General features: G+C 46.0%; 1 protein-coding gene across 2 annotated transcripts in view; it reads right to left on the bottom strand.

Annotated features, from left to right (window-relative positions):
- PYGB (glycogen phosphorylase B) overlaps positions 1-12,951 on the bottom strand; it is a 49,945-nt gene extending 36,994 nt beyond the window's left edge. The window contains exon 1 of one of the 2 annotated variants that reach the window (XR_003004151.1): positions 12,613-12,951. Coding sequence is in view for 1 of the 2 variants with exons in the window: in XM_024752698.1 (XP_024608466.1) it covers positions 12,613-12,855 (243 nt within the window). In the remaining variant the exon portion in view is untranslated. The remainder of the gene's footprint in view (positions 1-12,612) is intronic. The other variant, XM_024752698.1, reaches the window with a different exon arrangement.
- Positions 12,952-19,110: the final 6,159 nt, after the last annotated feature.

Raw genomic sequence — 19,110 nt, 5'->3', positions numbered from 1 at the left:
GATAATCTCTACGTCCACCCATGTTGCCGCAAATGGTATTATTTCATTCTTTTTTATGGCTGAGTAATATTCCATTGTATATATGTACCACATCCTCTTTACCCGTTCATTAGTCAGTGGACATTTAGGTTGCAGTATCATACTGTTTTGATGACTGTAGCTTTGTGACTGTAGTCACAGCATGATACCTTCAGCTCTGTTCTTCTTGGAGAAAATATTTGCAAATCACATAGCTGGTAAGAGATCTGTATCAGGAATATATGTATACAATTCAATAATAAAATGACAGCCCAGTGGTAGGTTGGGCAAAGGATCTGCACAGACATTTCTACAAAGAAAATACAAATTGCCAATAAGCACATGAAAAGATGACTAACATCATGAATCATAAGGGAAATGCAAATCAAAAGCACAATGAGATGCCACTTCACATCCACTGGTACAACTATGATTAATAAGCCAGCAGATAATAACAAATGGTTAGCAAGGATCTGAAAACTAGCTGATGAGAATGTAAGATGGTACAGCTACTCTGGAAACCAGTCTGGCAGGTCCTCAAAAGTTAAACAGTTTACCATTTGGTCCAGCCATTCCACTCCTAGACATATATGCAAAAGAAATGAAATCCTGTGTCCACTAAAAGACTTGTATTTAATAGTCAAAAGGTGAAAACAACTCAGATGTCCACCAACTTATGAATGGATAAATAAAATGTGATATATCCATACAGTGGAATATTATTCGGCCATAAAAAGGAATCAAGTACTGATAAAGCTACAATGAGAATGAACCTAGAAAACATTATGCTAAATGAAAGAAGCCAGTCACAAAAGACCACATATTGTATGATTCCATTTATATGGAATATAGGTAAATCTACAGAAACAAAAAGTAGATTAGTAGTTGCCTAAGACAGGCGGACAGGGAGTTTAGGGTGGGTAACAGCTAAAAAGCGTGGGGTTTCTTTCTGGGGTAATGAAAATGTTATAAAACTGACTGTGGTGATGGTTGCACAATGGTTGCACAAAACTCTGAATATATCAAAACCACTGAATAAACTGTATACTTTAAATGGGTAAATTGTATGGTATCAGAATTTTATCTCAATAAATATTGTATGTAAGATAGAATACTTCCACTTGTAAAGGTGGTAGGATAAAAATGTCTCTACCCACTTCTCCCTAAAACTCACTGACCCTAGGAAAACAGAGGTGGAAACTGAGGGAGGCAGAACTCAGCCAGAAACTGCCCCTTGTAACACTTCACCACCAAGCTGCAGGAGAGGGATGAGGGTGACTGTCCACTGCCGGTCTCTGCCTTCCGAGGCCGATGAAGGGACAAAGCGCTTTACACTTACATGTGTGCACACATGTCTACACCCACACGTGTACATGCATTCACACCCGCGGTGCACACTCACACCTGTGTGCGCACGCACACACACACACACACACACACACACACACACACCACAAAACTGGGAACCAGGAGGGGCTGCTCCCTCCTTGCTGCACACAGCAGGCCCTGCCCCATCATCCAGCTGCAAGCAACTGGCTCAGGAAGAATCCCCTCCACTCAGAGGTGGAGCTCAGGGTCTACACCCTGAGAAGAAAAACAGAACAGACAGGAAATACAACAGACAAAGAACACCCAACATTTACCAAGGGCCACATGAAATCCATAAACACAGACCCATCTAAGACATCAAGAAACACTGATAAGGTAACAAAGAGACTCAACCAAGCACGGGAAAGAAGTAAAATAAATATGAGATAAAACCACCACAGAAATGGAGGCAGCACTGAATGCAAAACAGCGGCACAGCTGAAAACAAAAAGCTGGCTGGAAAAGTGAGCTAAGTGGGGGAAAAGCATGAAGAGGACTGGAGAGAAAAATACCCATACAGAAGACAAAGAATACTTAACATCTGCATAATCAGTGTTCCTGAAGAAGGAAAATGAATAAAATGTTAAAAAAAACTTTTCAATATGTAATTTAAGAAAACTTTACATATATATTAAATCTACAAATTGAAAGAACATGCTTACGTACAAAAAAAATTCCAGTGTCCTTTAAATCACAAACACGTCGCAGTGTAACGAGTGATTCTGCAGAGCTGCCCTCTGCTCCACCACCGCTGTCACTGCTGCTCACGGCCCACTGCTTCCTCCTGACTTTTCACTGTCCTGGACACTATTTACTCTATACTTGAACTGATTTATTATTATATGGGGTTCCCAAAGCACGGTACCACACCTCCCTCTAGACGGGGCTTAGTAATCAACGTGAAAACACACTGAGATGACAACACCCAGCTGTCCGAGAGAGTGAGTGAATGTTTTGAGCAGCCATTCCCTTCTCCTAGGCACACATGAAAGCCATGCCTATTTATGGGGTTCTCCCAAGAGGTTTTATAAAAAGTTGGCAAGGCGTGGAGCAACAAAGCCCGTGAGCCACAAGTACTGAGCCTGCGCATCTGCAGCCTGTGCTCCACAACAAGAGAGGCCGCGACAGTGAGGTGCCCGTGCACCGCGATGAAGAGTGGCCCCCACTCGCCGCAACTAGAGAAAGCCCGCAAGCAGAAACAAGGACCCAACACAGCCAAAAATGAATAAAGAAAGAAAGAATGAAAGAAAGAATGAATGGATCAGATTCATATTTAAAAAAAAAAAAAAAAGTTGGCAGGGGACTTCCCTGGTGGTCCAGTGGTTAAGAATCCACTTTCCAGGACTTCCCTGGTGGCGCAGTGGTTAGGAATCCACCTGCCAATGCAGGGACAAGGGTTCGAGCCCTGGTCCAGGAAGACCCCACATGCCACAGAGCAACTAAGCCCGTGCACCACAACTATGGAGCCTGCGCTCTAGAGCCTGTGAGCCACAACTACTGAGCCCTTATGCCATAACTACTGAAGCCCGCACGCCTAGAGCCCATGCTCTGCAATAAGAGAAGCTACTGCAATGAGAAGCCCACGTATCGCAATGAAGAGTAGCCCCCGTTCACCACAGCTAGAGAAAGCCCGCGCGTACCAACGAAGACCCAACGCAGCCAAAAATAAATAAATTAATAAATAAATAAACTTTTTTTTAAAACCTTTAAAAATAATTAAAAAAAAAAAGAATCCACCTGCCAATGCAGGAAACACGGGTTCCAGCCCTGGTCCAGGAAGATCCCACATGCCGCGGAGCAACTAAGCCCGTATGCCACAACTACGGAGGCTGCGCTCTAGAGCCTGAGAGCCACATCTACTGAGCCCATGAGCCACAACTACTGAAGCCTGTATACCTAGAGCCTGTGCTCCGCAACAAGACAAGCCACTGCAATGAGAAGCCCGCTCGTTGCAACTAGGGAAAGCCCATGAGCAGCAACGAAGACCCAAAGCAGTCAAAAATAAATTAATTTATTAAAAAAAAAAAATCCGCCTTCCAATGCAGGAGACGCAGGTTTGATCCCTGGTCAGGGAACTAAGATCCCACATGCTACGGGGCAACTAAGCCCGTGCACTGCAACTACTGAGCCCACGCACTCTGGAACCTGCGCACCACAACTAGAGAGAAGTCTGCGCCACACTGAGAGATCCCGAGTGCCACAACTACTGAGCCCACGCACTCGGGAACCTGTGCACCACAACTAGAGAGAAGTCTGCGCGCCACACTGAGAGATCCCGAGTGCCGCAACTAAGACCCAACACTGCCAAAAATAAATAAATAATATTAAAAGAAAAAAGTTGGCAGGTCAGGGATATGATCAAGATGTTTTTATTTTGCCTTTAACTATAATATGTACAAGTTTTAGTTCGATCTTTCTGCTAAAGTTTCCAACTTTTAACTAGCACTATGAAAATAGCTTATCTCTTTTTCTAAGAGATGGGTGCTGAGGGATAAAATGTTGGGCCCAGTCTTAAAGCCTCTGAATCTCTTTCACTTTCCTCCCAAGTTCAACATGGGTGTCCAGGGTTCAGCTGTGTATTTAGTTCTGTAAACCTGCCTGGGCAGCCTCCTGCGGCATCCTGAACAAGAGGGCAGCAGGAGCAGCATGGCATCCAGGGTCCCCCCCAGCACTGCCCACTCAGAAAGGACCGACCACGGTCAGCTCTGCGCCAGGCACCGCTGCAGACTGTGCTTGGCTGGAGCTCTGGACTCAGGGTTTGTGCCTTGTTTTCTGTTGCTGTTTTTGTCTGTGTGACTTGAGAACTTTTATTGTTTCCTCACATATGTTGATTTTGTTTTCCCCAGTTTCCTTAAGATGGTTCAGCGTGAAACCATCAAACTGAAGAAGGCGCTTGAGAAGCCGGCCAATGACATGCACAGATTTTGAACCACGCGGACTGGGTCCCATCCCGGCTCCTGCAGCGGCCGGTGGGGCTACCTGGTCACTTTATGTCTCTGATAGCACCATGCCTACCTGGGACTCGGCAATGCTGGTCCCCTCACCTGGCCAGATTTTCAGGGAGGGGTGTGGAACCTAAAGAACAGGGTGACAATCCTGGAAAAAAACCACCTTCAAAGGGCCAGCTCCTTGCCAGGCGCAAACTCTGCCGCTTGATGACCAAGGCCATCGCAGGCCCGGCCCAGCCCCTTCCTACCTCTCCAGCCCCTCCAGCCTCCCCGGCGCCATCTGTGCAACCTTGGACAGGGCCTCCCAGCTCAGGGGTGCCAATAGAGAACCAGATGTTCACCTGCTTGAGCCTGACAACAGCAGGGACCCCTTAACCTTGCCACACAGCTCTGGGGGGCCGTCTGCAGGCCTGAACTAGGTCACTGATCTTTCTTGCAGAGTCCCTTCTTTGCAATATGGCTGTAACAAGTGTTAAATGGCCTAGAAGCAGCCTTAAGTCTTTTATAAATTGAGTTTATTTATTACATGCAAAGCCCACACCAACAGGTAACATCACAGAAAAGCATAAACAAAGCTCTTTGACAAAGATGAAAATATGATCAACACAAACATTATACAACATAATACTCTCCTAAAGAATCTTAGGAGTTAATGAACTCTGTGAAAATGGAGTTTAATGTCAATAGGTAGAGCCTCATTTTGCTCTCTATACAACCGAGATTAATACATAGAACTGGACTTTCAGAGACCTCCAATTTCTTTTCCCTCTCCTAAAAGTGTGTTTAGAGTCCTTGTTTAACAGAAGGGTCTGAACACTCTGCAGGAAAAGGAAAGAAATAACTTTCAACACTCAGGGCACTGAGGCACAGACTGGCACAATCGACTTCACCACCAACAAGAACCTGATTCTACAGGCAGATCTGGCCAGGAAGGTGTCCGCCCGCGCCAGGAACACGCAGCCTCACTCCTCGTCTATCAGATTCTGTCGGTGCCGCAGCGGCGTCTTAACCCACGAGCTGCCCTCTCGCAGCACAGCATGGCTCCCGCCAGCCAGAGCTGGCCCTGACATGACACAGGGACACTGACCACTGACCCAACACAGAAGTCAGCTCCGCTGGGCCCCCCAGCCTCTACAAAGGCACTGAGGTCACCTCCAGCCTGCCGCCCTGCCCAGGCAGCTCAGCGAGAGGAGGGCTGCTGGGGGGAGGGGCCCTTCCACCCCTGTCCTCACTGAGCACGTCCCCGCGTACACGCCACTGCGTCTGAGGGGCTTTTTGGAGGAAACAGCTTTATAAAACCACTACAGTGCTTGTGTGAGGATGCTGAGCGTTATCTACCACACCTCTTAAGGCCCAGCCTATGAAGTCACACTCATACTTTCTTTCAGAGCCAAGTGCCGGGGAACCTTGGCTTCCCCTAACTGGTGGGTTGTGTCTCACCGTGGACCACGAATGTCGTCTTTTATATTTTAGGTACTGGTACCTAGGAGTAGAACACAGGTCTGTTTGCACAAAGTCAACTTGGAAAATGTAAAATATGATAAAATTACAGTATTTTATCCCTGTAAAATCTACAGGGATTTTACACTCAGAGATCGCTTAGTTCTGCAGGAAACAAATTCACTTTGTGTTACATGATGTCAGTGTCACAGTCCTCTGCCTCCCACCTTATGTGCCATTAAGCTCTACAAAGCGTCTACTCACCCCATCCCAGAGCCAGATAATCACGGAGGCCACCTTGTCCCTGACAGATAGCCAGAGCCTAATCAACTTATAGTAAGTGATCTGGACCATGTCAAACTACACTTGTGACTCAGTGTTATAAGTCAGTGTTTTCAACAGAGCTACTTTCACCTTTAAAAAAACAATGGTGTTTCAAGGCTGAGAAAAGACACTCAGCTAAAACTGAAATTACATATAATTCCTATTCCAGAAGATCCTGTTGAAGGCACTGTTAACCAGACTTTTTTTTTTTTTTAACATCTTTATTGGAGTATATTTGCTTTACAATGTTGTGTTAGTTTCTGCTGTATAACAAAGTGGATCAGCTATACGTATACATATATCCCCACATCCCCTCCCTCTTGCGTCTCCCTCCCACCCTCCTTATCCCACCCCTCTAGGTGGTTGCAAAGCACTGAGCTGATCTCCCTGTGTTATGCAGCTGCTTCCCACTAGCTATCTATTTTACATTTGGCAGTGTATATATGTCAATTGTCAATGTTGCTCTCTCAGTTTGTCCCAGCTTACCCCTCCCCCTCCCCGTGTCCTCAAGTCCATTCTCTATGTCTGCATCTTTAACCCTGTCCTGCCCCTAGGTTCACCAGAACCTTTTTTTTTTTTTAGATTCCATATATATGTGTTAGCATACAGTATTTGTTTTTCTCTTTCTGACTTATTTCACTCTGTATGACTGACTCTAGGTCCATCCACCTCACTACAAATAACTCAATTTCATTTATTTTCATGGCTGAGTAATATTCCATTGCATATATGTGCCACATCTTCTTTATCCATTCATCTGTTGATGGACAGTTAGGTTGCTTCCATGTCCTGGCTATCGTAAACAGTGCTGCAATGAACACTGTGGTACATGCCTCTTTCTGAATTATGGTTTTCTCAGGGTATATGCCCAGTAGTGGGATTGCTGGGTCATATGGTAGTTCTATTTTTAGATTTTTAAGGAACCTCCATACTGTTCTCCATAGTGGCTGTATCAATTTACATTCCCACCAACAGTGCAAGAGGGTTCCCTCTTCTCCACACCCTCTCCAGCATTTATTGTTTGTAGATTTTTTAATGATGGCCATTCTGACTGGTGTGAGGTGGTATCTCATTGTAGTTTTGATTTGCATTTCTCTAATGATTAGTGATGTTGAGCATCTTTTCATGTGTTTATCTGAGCAATTTTATCCATTCATCTGTTGATGGACAGTTAGGTTGCTTCCATGTCCTGGCTATCGTAAACAGTGCTGCAATGAACACTGTGGTACATGCCTCTTTCTGAATTATGGTTTTCTCAGGGTATATGCCCAGTAGTGGGATTGCTGGGTCATATGGTAGTTCTATTTTTAGTTTTTTAAGGAACCTCCATACTGTTCTCCATAGTGGCTGTATCAATTTACATTCCCACCAACAGTGCAAGAGGGTTCCCTCTTCTCCACACCCTCTCCAGCATTTATTGTTTGTAGATTTTTTAATGATGGCCATTCTGACTGGTGTGAGGTGATATCTCATTGTAGTTTTGATTTGCATTTCTCTAATGATTAGTGATGTTGAGCATCTTTTCATGTGTTTGTTGGCAATCTGTATATCTTCTTTGGAGAAATGTCTATTTAGATCTTCTGCCCATTTTTTGATTGGGTTCTTTGTTTTTTTGATATTGAGCTGAATAAGCTGCTTGTATGTTTTGGAGATTAATCCTTGGTCAGTTGCTTCGTTTCAAATATTCTCTCCCATTCTGAGGGTTGTCGTGGAATGCAAGAGATTTCTGTGTGTTAATTTTGTATCCTGCTACTCTACCAAATTCATTGATTAGCTTTAGTAGTTTTCTGGTAGCATCTTTAGGATTCCCTACATATAGTATCATGTCATCTGCAAACAGTGACAGTTTTACTTCTTCTTTTCCGATTTGGAGTCCTTTTATTTCTTTTTCTTCTCTGACTGCTGTGGCTAAAACTTCCAAAACTATGTTGAATAATAGTGGTGAGAGTGGGCAACCTTGTCTTGTTCCTGATCTTAGAGGAAATTTAACCAGACTTTTCAGTTGTCCAATTACCTTTCTAAATTTCTGTGTTCATTTCTCTTCCCTTTGCCATATCCTAAGAGCCCCATCCTCTACAAGGTAGAAAAGAGCCAGCTATCTGCTGCCTGCTGTTTACCTGCTTCATCTCTTAAAATGTGTGGGTTTCCATATGGGTTAGAGCCTGCTCTGTTTAATGGGTGGGAGAAAAGGAGGTATATCTGGAAAGATGTGTGAAGTTATCTCAGTTTTCTTCCTTGTATTTCTTATCAGCAGCACAGCTGACAAAGCTGGGTAAGGTCTGCAGTTGACAACACCGTGTTGGTGTGAACACCCTTTTTTCCAAATGCTCTTGTTGTATAAGGGAATCTACTTGATTTTCCGAGTTACACATTTGAGTTTTCAGGGGTAAAGGGGTATCAAGTCTAAAACTTACTTTCAAATGGTTCACAGAAAAAAAGTATCTATACAGAGAGAAAGACATAACAAACGCGTTAAAAATGTTTCATGTTTGGGGAATCCGGATAAAGAGCATATGGGAATTCTTTGTATCATTCTTGCAACTTGTAAAAGTCTGAAATCACATAAAATAAACGTTTAAAAAGTCATCTATAAAGGGCTAGGATGCAGAAATGAGATCAGTTACAATATTTCACAAAGATACAAAGGGCTAGCCATCCACAGCACCTGGGTATAAGTCAGGGTTCCCCAGAAAAACAGAATCAACAGGATATATACACAGAGATTTATTTTAAGGAATTGGGTCACATAATCATGGGGGTCCAAGACCAAAATCTGCTGGGGTGAGCCTGCAGGCTGAAGACCCAAGAAGGAGCAGCATTTGGAGTCCAAAGGCCTTCTGCCGGCAAATTCCTTCTGGCTGGGGAGGGATGTGGAGAGGAAGAGAGGGGAGGTGGGTATGGTGGGGGTATCAGTCTTTGTTCTGTTCAGGCCTTCAGCTGATTAGAGGCCCATCTACATTACAGAGGGTAATCTACTTTCCTCAAAATCCACTGACTTTAATGTTAATCTCATCTAGAAAACACCTTCACACAAACAACCAGAAAAATATTTGACCAAATATCTGGGCACCATAGCCCAGCCAAGTTGACACCCAAAATTAACCATCACAGCCTGCAGGAGCAGAGGCTAGACTGTCTTCTAAGAAAAATCACGGCACACACCCAAAGCTTCCTAATCTCATAAATGACGGCTTCAGCTTACCTTCCCTTTGGCAAGCTGTCAGGGTAATCAGCAACATGAAACATCTGCCCCTCCCCGGCTTCTGGCCAGAGAAAGTAATTCTGAGCTCTCTGCTATCAGGGAAGCTTGCCCATGGGATACAAGGTCAACTTCACACAGATGAGGGCAAACACTTCAGAACAGTTGAGTAGGTCAAAAAGATCCCAGTGCTGGACCCACTCCTGCCTAATTAAAACAAAATTTCAGAAGTAGGGGTTGTGTGCAGCCAAGGCAACAAAAAACTGCTCTAGATCATCTTCCTTTAACTCCCAGATCCAGCCAAACCACATGTATTCATCATGATTATCTTACTAGAAATACTTAGGGCAGCTGTTTGGACCCAGGGGTAGAGCTCCTTTCCTTAGTCCACCATTATGGTTATGCCAAGAGCTCACGGGGAAGAGCCATGGTAAACTGGCCAGTCCATCCACTACAAGGATGCAATCAGGCCAGCTGTCCACATCGTACAACATCTCCTTTAAAGACCCATGGAAGAAATCTCGCATCTGCTCATTCTGGAATTTACTGCAGAGATTCCATGACTGCCATAACTGGGCATGATCTGCAATTTGCTTTGGTTGCCAGAACTTACATCTGCATTTTGTCTCCTGACCGTGTATCTGAACTTAACCCACTTTCCTACCCTTACTGTCTTGCCCCAACTTTCTCTTTGAGGTCTTCTATGAAGTTGAAACTTTTGCAGCATATCTTGCTTAAGCATTCTCAAATTCTTTTTGGATGGAATGTTAATATAAAACGGAAACATTTTATCAGCAAACACAAAGCTGTAATGTTTTAGGACGGCAAGGTACTCAGGGATGGATTACCTAGCTTGACCTTCCTTATTTTAAAGATGAAGAAACTGAGACCAAGAAAGGTTAAGAAATCCACCCAAGCCCAAGGGTCAAACAGGCCAAATGGTAAAGCTAGGATTTGAGGAGCCTGGATTTCTGTGAGCCATCCCTCACCACCCAGCTCTTTTCCGTCCCTGAGTTTGCAGTGGAGTCCTGACCTTGCCATCACTTCAGAGACTCCTGGAGCCGACTTTAGAACTAAGCCTGCCTCCTGCCAAGAGCAGACTTCTTAATTTTAGCCTGATTTTTTGACTTGCTGATTTGCCAGCTTACTTGAAAACTCTTCCTCTGAGCACTGAGCTTCAACCGTTTCCACTATTACCAAAAATAGAGTGCTTGAGAGTTATGAAACAATAGGTGCAGCATAGCACTATACTAGTTTGTGTAATAAAAACAAATGTTTCTACCTGCACATAAAAAAAGATGTGGAACACAAGATGTTTGTAGCATTTACAGTGTTACCACTAGGTGGTGAGATTACAGTTAATTTTTTCCTTTTGGCTTATCTGTGTTTTCTAATTTTTTCTCCAATAATCACAAGGACTTGCATAACTGTTTTAAAGTAAATAAAAATATTAAATAAAAGCACTTTAACTTATTGTTCAGATCGTCAGGCTGCCTAAGTCTGCAGTGCAGTGGTACACAGCCTTGAAGCCGTTCTCAGGCTGGGGACGTGGCTCTGCAGGATTATTATTGGGAGACCTTCCACGTCCTCTCAGCTCTGATCCTCCTGGGGCTTGTTTCTTGTCCTTTACAAGCAAACATGTAACTTTTGCAGAAAAAGGAGATGATGAGCTTATTTTCAACATGAATTAGCCAGACTGAAGCACTCAAATTCCAAGTTTCCACTTTCAAATGACCTTCCTATCCAGGACAAGCAAACAACCTTCCATTTACAGGCTGTGTGGCTTTAAAGAAGAGAAAGGTTTACACCTATAGCCACCGTAGCAATCAGTGAGGATGAGCAAACCTGTTTTGTTAGAGGGATTTAATCCTGTTCATGAAAGGTTATTTCTGTAATCCCTGAGCCCATCACTAGCCTTTTCAGGATCTAAATATAAATAAACACTCTAATGGGACCCCACGGTGTTGCGGTGTGTTCTGGTCCAGCTGCAGGGAAATACCCTTGAATATGCTGCCGGAGATGTCATCTGCTACATGAATAACAATGATATTGCAAATCAGAGCTCTGCCATCAGCAGGGAATTCTGGGGGAGCCACTGCCTGTTGGCCAGTTTCCCTGGCAAAGTCATCCCAAGCCCTTGTTGAAATAACCTGTTTCAGCCATTTGGTGCCATTTCTTTCTTCACCGTCTTGCATACTAAATATGAAGATCCTAGTTGGTATTCTAACAAATCTGTCCTTTTTACCACCTCTCTTTTAGAAAAAAAGAGTGCCCCAGAAAGAATAAGTTTGGAAAAGCAACCAGTCTCAGACTTAGCAATTATTAAACATTTCTTAACGCCCTACAAAAATACTGTAAAATGCTATCAACAAAGCAACTGCCCAGTGCTCAGGTGTACACTGCAAGTCAAATCTTTGCAAATTGGCTTCAGGCCTGCAAGTGTGTCCTTTCCTCACCAGTTTTCACTCTACATTAGTATAGCAGAAAGGATAAAACTTTCCATGGTCAAGAGGAAAAAACCAAAAACAAACAAAACTGGTAGCAGGGGCCTGGCCAAGCCCATACCCATCAAACCGAAAACTACCACTTTGGAGAATCGTATTTACTGACTTGGAAAGCTGTTGAAAAAGCTACAAATGTTGATGAATGAAACAGAAGAGCCACAAAATTGTATATACAACATGCTTTTTAAAAGTGTGCATATATATTCAAGAACAGGAAAACATGTAGAAGGACACGCACCTATATTTTAACACAGTTAAGAACGGAGGTGATGAGCAAATTTTCTCTCGTGTATTTTGTACTTTTCTACCATAAACCTACATGTGTGTAAAATGTAAAAAGAATGAACAATTCCTTAACGTCGGCCAACCTTAAGCTAAGTGAAGTTCTTCAAGGCAGGTGTGAGCGCCTGGAAGGCAGAGCCCATCACTGTGGGCTCCTTCTCCTCAGCAGGCTTCCCAGTGACGCCCCCCATCTCTGCCCGCCCGGACAGCAGGCCCCAACCACAGGGCTCCACGCCGCCCAGTACGCAAAGTGAGGGTTAGGCGACGCCGTGTGCGGGGCCATCTCACCCGGTGATCTCTCCTCAACTCCGGGTAGTGAGGGTTAGGCGACGCCGTGTGCGGGGCCATCTCACCCGGTGATCTCTCCCCAGCTCCGGGAGGGGGGGGGCGGGGAGGGGCGGGGTGTCGCTCCCCATCTTAGGGGGTATCTCCTCACGTGGGTCTATCCTCACTTGGGGGGGGTCTCTCCCCATCTCGCGGGGAGGTCCTTCCTCACCGGGGGTCTCTCTCCACCCCGGTGCAGCCTCACCTTGGGGTCGCGCTCGTAGTAGTGCTGCTGCGTGCGGATCCAGCGGCCCACCAGGTGGTCTCGCACCGTGTGCGCCAGCGCCAGGTAGTAGTCGCGGCGCGTGGCCACGTTGCGGTCCTTGACGAGCGTGAAGTGCAGGTGCCGGTTGAAGCTCTTCCGCACCTCGGCCACGTCGCCCAGCCCCGCCAGCCCGCGCACGCTGATCTGCTTCCGCCTCTCGCCGTCCGTCAGCGGCTTCGCCATCGCGCCGGCAGTCCGAGGAGGACGAGGAGGAGGAGGGCAAGATAAGCCGCGGGGACACGCCCGCACGGAGGATGCTGCAGCTTCGCCGGCTGCCAGGCCGCGCCTGCGCACTGCGCTGCGGCGGCGAGGCAGGGAGGTGCAGAGGGTGCGCCTGCGCGCTGCGCCGGACCACGTGAGGGGCGGGGCCTGAGGAAGGGCGGGGTCGCAGGATGGGAGGGGCCTGCTGGAGGGGCCGCGCACCGACCCCTGGGTGAAGGAGTATTGCTGAGTTTCTCAACTTCCAGAACTGAGGATGAGGTCCTGGACTTATGGCCCATTACTGCCAGCAACTCTCTTCATGTCCACTCCCTGAGACGGTGTCTCCTCCTGCTCGTCCCCCTCCCTAAAGCTGCTCACCTGGTTCCTACCTGCAGGTCCTCATCTGGGGCCCTCTTGCTGACTCTCACCAGCAACCCTCCAGTCTACACCCACTAGCACCACCGCTGCTGTTCCCCAGGGCCGTCTTCGGGTCCCCGGCTTTAGTGTTGCTCCCACTGCTCCTCCCTGATCCTATCTTGGCCTCTGGGGTCTCTGCATCAAGGAGAGTCCTTACAGGTTGGTTTAACATTGAAAAACTGGCAGTATTCACTGAAGCTAAACAAACACCTACTTCTGACCCAGCAATTCTAGTCCAGAGAAAACACCCAACAGACATGAATGCTTATACCAACCAGAAGGCATGTACAGAAATGCTCATAATACTCAAATATTCAAAACAGTCCCAAACTGGAAACCACGCAAATGCCCACCAATGCTGGACTGATAAATAAACTGTGGCATATCCCACAGTTGCACGGTCCCCAGCCGTGAGAATGACAGACCACATCCAATACGCAGACGAACAAGTGCTGAGTGAGAGTGGGCAGCGCTAAAGAGCACAGCCTGAAGGATTCCACTCACGTGAGTTTCTAAGACTGGCCAATCTCTGGGCCTGCAGACCTAGGATGGCGCTGAGCGTTAGAGGTGGACGTAGCTGGGGGGGGAGGGGTGGGCAGGGAGGGGGAGTGGGTGAATCCATGGCACCTGGAAAGGCTCTGATTACATGTGGTGTGCAAGCTCATCACTGCACACATGGGAGCTACCCCATGTGGGGAGTGTCTGTGGGTGTGGTCCTGGGGCAGGGCCCCGGTGGGGGGGGGCAGGTCACAGGTGCAGCCCAAGGCCTTCCACCATCTTTCTCCACAGCTCATCCTGTTTCCTTGCCCTCCCTCCACACCCAACGGGGCTCCAGATCCTTCTTTAGGCCAAAGCCTTCCTGCTTGCTCACATATCCAGTGCCAATAACATCAGGCCTGGTGGGCCTGCCTTCTCTCCCAAGCTCCCAAGGACTCTCTTTCAGGAGCCGGTCCTCCAAGACGAAGTATGGGTCCTCCAGCCATTTTATTCCCTATGTATCTAGTCCATCCTTAGCTGCTCTTTTGGGTCCTCTTGCTGGGATTCCTGTGGTAGTTTCCTCATGGGCTCCCCCGCCTCCCAGACACTCCCCAGAATCATCCTAGCCAGGCTACAGACTGCACAGCCCCTCAGCAGAGGGCTGAGCCCAGCACAGCTCCTGCAAACCACAACCCCAGCCAGGTAAGCTTGGTAAACCAGCCTCAGCCCCTCCCTAGCAGGTCCTCAGGCTGGGCCTGGGGGACTTGAGGGGACAGGTGAAGGCAGGCACCCGACTGCAGCGGGCAGGCATTCTCATGTGTCCCATCCCAAAGGGACCAGGCAGAAGGGGAAGTGGTCAGAGCTGGGGTCAGTGAGAGAGCTGGGGGTGGGGAGAGAGAAGGAGCCCCCGAACTGTGGAGCCTGTGGGGCTGTGACGGGTGGCGAAGGACACACAACCAACATCCACAGGCCTCCCTGGTCTGGATCTTGCCTTCTGCAGCCCTCACCCCTGGGGAGTCCCTCACTGGAGGGGGGGATTTGCAGTGAAGGTCCTGTGGCCTGGTTTCGAGCTGCATCTCGGGGGACTGCCTCTGCCCACCCACAGCCCAGGCTGGCCTACCACCTGTTTTTATATGGCCCTCAAGTTAGGAACGCTGTCTATGTTTTTATTTTTTATTATAAATTTATTTATTTATTTATTTTTGGCTGTGTTGGGTCTTTGTTGCTGCATGCGGGCTTTCTCTAGTTGTGGCGAGCAGGGGCTACTCTTCGTTGTGGTGTGCGGGCTTCTCATTGTGGTGGCTTCTCTTGTTGCAGAGCAAGGGCTCTAGGCATGCGGGCTCAGTAGTTTTGGCACATGGGCTCAGTAGTTGTGGCTCGTGGGCTCTAGAGCACAGGCTCAGTAGTTGTGGCGCACGGGCTTAGCTGCTCCATGGCATGTGGCATCTTCCTGGACCAGGGCTCAAACCCGTGTCCCCTGCATTGGCAGGTGGATTCTTAACCACTGTGCCACCAGGGAAGCCCTACATTTTTAAATGATTGAAACAAGTGAAAAGAAGAATAATTCATGGTGTACGAAAATTACATGAAATCCAAATTTCAGTGTCTACAAATACAGCTACACTCATTCCTTTATATTTTCTCTAGGGCTGCTTTCACACATCCACGGCAGAGCTGAGCATCGTGACAGAGACGGTATGGCTTGAATCTTCCCCTTACAGAGGGTGCTGCCCCTGACCTGGAGTGTACGCTCCTGGGGGAGGGCCTCACGTCCCCAGCACTGCCTCACACTCGCAGGCCCCATGAATATACCCCGAATAGAGCGAATCCCCATGGTTCTACGTGCTGCATTCCAGGCGAGGGTGGACTGAGGTGTGGGAGGTGGCTGGCCTGGGCAGAATTCTTGAAGCCTCTTTAAAATTCACTAGATCACATTGGGAAAACGCACATTAAAACCCCAGCAGGCAGCAGGACTTACCTGCTACATACAATGGTCAACATGAAAGTGACCGACAGGGACTTCCCTCGTGGTCCAGTGGTAAAGAATCTGCTTTCCAATGCACGGGACGCAGGTTCGATCCCTGGTCAGGGAAGTAAGATCCCACATGCCACGTGGCAACTAAGCCCGCGTGCCACAACTGCTGAGCTCGCACGCCTCAATGAGAGAGCCTGCGTGCTGCAAACTACAGAGCCCACACGCTCTGGAACCCGTGCGCCACGCTAGAGAGAAGCCCGCGCACCGCAAGGAAGAGCCCGCACGCCGCAAGGAAAGATCCCGTGTGCCTCAATGAAGATCCCGCGTGCCACAACTAAGACCCAATGCAGCCAAAAATAAACTAAATAAAGAAATGCTCTTTAAAAAAAATAAAAAGCAGCCTTTAAAGAAAAGAAAGCAAAAAAGAAAGTGACCAACAGCACAGAGTGGTGGTGAGGCGGTGGAATGCTGCTCAAGGGAGTGTAACCATTACAGCCACGTTGGAAACAGTGTGGCAGTTTCTTGTAATAAAATAATCAGTCCTTAAACATACCCTTACTACGTGGCCCAGACATTCTACTTTTAGGTATCCGTCCAAGATAAATAAAAACCTATGCCCACAAAACAACTTGTGCGAGGATGTTCACAGGAGACTTACCACTAATGCCCCAAACTGGAAACAGCCCAGGTGACTATCAACAGGAAAGTGAAGAAACAAAGTAAGATACTGAAATAGTGGAATACTAACTCAACCATAGAAAGGAATGACACCGGTGAGTCTCACAAACATTATGCCAAGTGGAAGGCCAGACACAAAAGAGCACATATTGTACAATTTCATTGACGTGAAGTTCCAGAATTGGCAAAAGTAATGTGTTGTGATGGAATTCAGAAGAGTCCCCCAGGGGCCAAGGGTAGGGGGATTGTCTGGGGAGTTTCTGGAGTGACAGAATAGGGGTATGGGCTATATGAGTGTATCTGTCACAGTGGTTTGAACTCTATTCTTAAGATCTGTGCATTTTACTATATGAAAATACCTCTATAAAGATATTCTTTAAAAAAAAAAAACTCACTAGGTCAGAAGTAAAAGCTAGAAAGAGCTTAAGTACCAAAAACAGCCTCCATCAAACAGGAAGCCTTTGCAAATCCAAGCCTCTAGGAAGCAACACTGAGTTCCTCCTGAGATTCATTTTGTGCAGAGACATTCCAGCTGAAGCTTTGAGCTGAGTATGAAGGGTCCATCCAAGACAGAAGTGAAGGAAGTCTTCTTGCTGAAAGCCTATTTGCACTGCTAACCCAGCACACTGACCTTCCCTCTCTGCCTCCCAAATTTCCTGTGGAGCCAAATATCCTCTTGTTTTCCCAGTGGGAGTTCCTGGTAGGACTCCACCCAAACCAAACAGCATGAAATATCTTTCCATTTATTTGTGTCTTCTTCAATTTCTTTCATCGATGTCGTATAGTTTGCAGCGTACAAGTCTTTCAAAAGCTTCTGCACAGCAAAGGAAACCATCAACAAAATGAAAAGGCAACCTACTGAATGGGAGAAAATATTTGCAAATCACATATCTGATAAGGGGTCAATATTTAAAATACATAAAGAACTCATACAACTCAATAGCAAAGCAAAAACAGAAACAAAACAAACAACCTGATTAAAAAATGAGCAGAGAATCTGAATAGACAATTTCCCAAAGAAGACATACAGATGGCCAAGTGCATGAAAAGACAAGTGTTGGCAAGGATGTGAAGAAAAGGGAATCTTGTGCACTGTTGGTGGGAATGTGCAGCCACTATGGAAAACAGTATGGAGATTCCTCAAAAAACTAAAAAGAAGGACTTCCCTGGTGGTCCAGTGGCTAAGACTCCACGTTCCCAGTGCAGGGGTCCTGGGTTTGATCTCTGATCAGGGAACTAGATCCCTCATGCCCCAACTGAGAGTTTGCATGCCGCAACGAAGATCCTACATGCAGGAACTAAGACCTGGCACAAAAAATAGAACTACCATTTGAACCAGCAATTCCACTCCTCAGTATTTATCCAAAGAAAACAAAAACACTAATTCAAAGATATATGCACCCCTATGTTCATTGCAGCATTATTCATAATAGCCAAGATATGGAAACATCCTAAGTGTCCATTGATGGATGAATGGATAAAGATGTGGTATATGTATACAAGGAAATACTGCTCAGCCATAAAAAAGAAGGGACTCTTGCCATTTGCGACAACATGGATGGACCTAGAGGATGTTAAGCTAAGTGAAATAAGTCAGACAGAGAAAGACAAATACTGTATGATTTCACTTGTATGTGGAATCTAAAAAACGAAACAGACAAACCAGAAAACCAAGCTCATAGATACAGAGAACAGATTGGTGGCTGCCAGAGGTGGGGGGTGGGGGTGGGTGAGATGGGTGAAGGGAGTCAAGAGGTACAAACTTCCAGTTATAAAATAATAAGTCCTGGGGATGTAACGTACAGCATGGTGACTATAGTTAATAATACTGTATTGCATATTTGAAAGTCGCTAAGAGTGTAGATCTTAAAGTTGTCATCACAAGAAAAGAAAAGGAAAAAATTTTGTAACTATGTAAGGTGGTGGATGGTAACTACACTTGTGGTGATCATTTCACAATGTATACAAGTATTGCATCATTATGTTGTACATTTGAAACCAATATAGTGTTATATGTCAATTAAATTAAAAATGAATGAATTAATTTAAAGAAATCAATTTTTTAAAAAGCCTAAGAGTTGAAAAAGGAAGAAAGGATCTTGTGCTTTCAGACTGGAACAAAATGATAAGATGTGGTTAAGCATAAGGGGAACTTTCTGTGGGGAAACCTACTGTTTTAGGCAGCTCCCTTCCCAGAGTTCCAGTCCAGTTTTTAAGCTGCTTTATTAAGATGTAACTCACATACTGTAAGTTACCCACTAAAGAGCCTGATTCAATAGTGTTTAGTATTTTTAGAGTTGTACAACCATCACCATAATCTAAAGTTAGAACCCTCTCATCACCCCCCAATACCCTGTATCCACCCCCAATTAGCAGCTACTCCCAGTTCTCCCCCATCCCCACCCAGAGCCCCAGGCGACCACCAGTCTGCTTGTTGTCTCTATGGATTTTGCTTCTTCTGGACATTTTCTGTAAATAGAATCAGGCAATATGTGATCTTTTGTGTCTGGCTTCTTTCACTTGACCTAAAGTTTTCAAGGTTCATCCATGTGATAGATTATGTCATTTTTACTGCCAAATAATATTCCAATGCATAGAGAGTCATTTAAAAAAATCATTAGAAATCTCTTCCTCCCCAGAAAGCTGAAAACTCTGGTTTATATTCCCCTCTCTCCTTGTTGCTTTAAAAC

Source organism: Neophocaena asiaeorientalis, unplaced genomic scaffold (assembly GCF_003031525.2).
Source record: "Neophocaena asiaeorientalis asiaeorientalis breed wild unplaced genomic scaffold, Neophocaena_asiaeorientalis_V1.1 scaffold528, whole genome shotgun sequence".
NCBI classification, from domain to species: Eukaryota; Metazoa; Chordata; class Mammalia; order Artiodactyla; family Phocoenidae; genus Neophocaena; species Neophocaena asiaeorientalis.
This window is presented reverse-complemented; position numbering and strand designations above follow the sequence as displayed.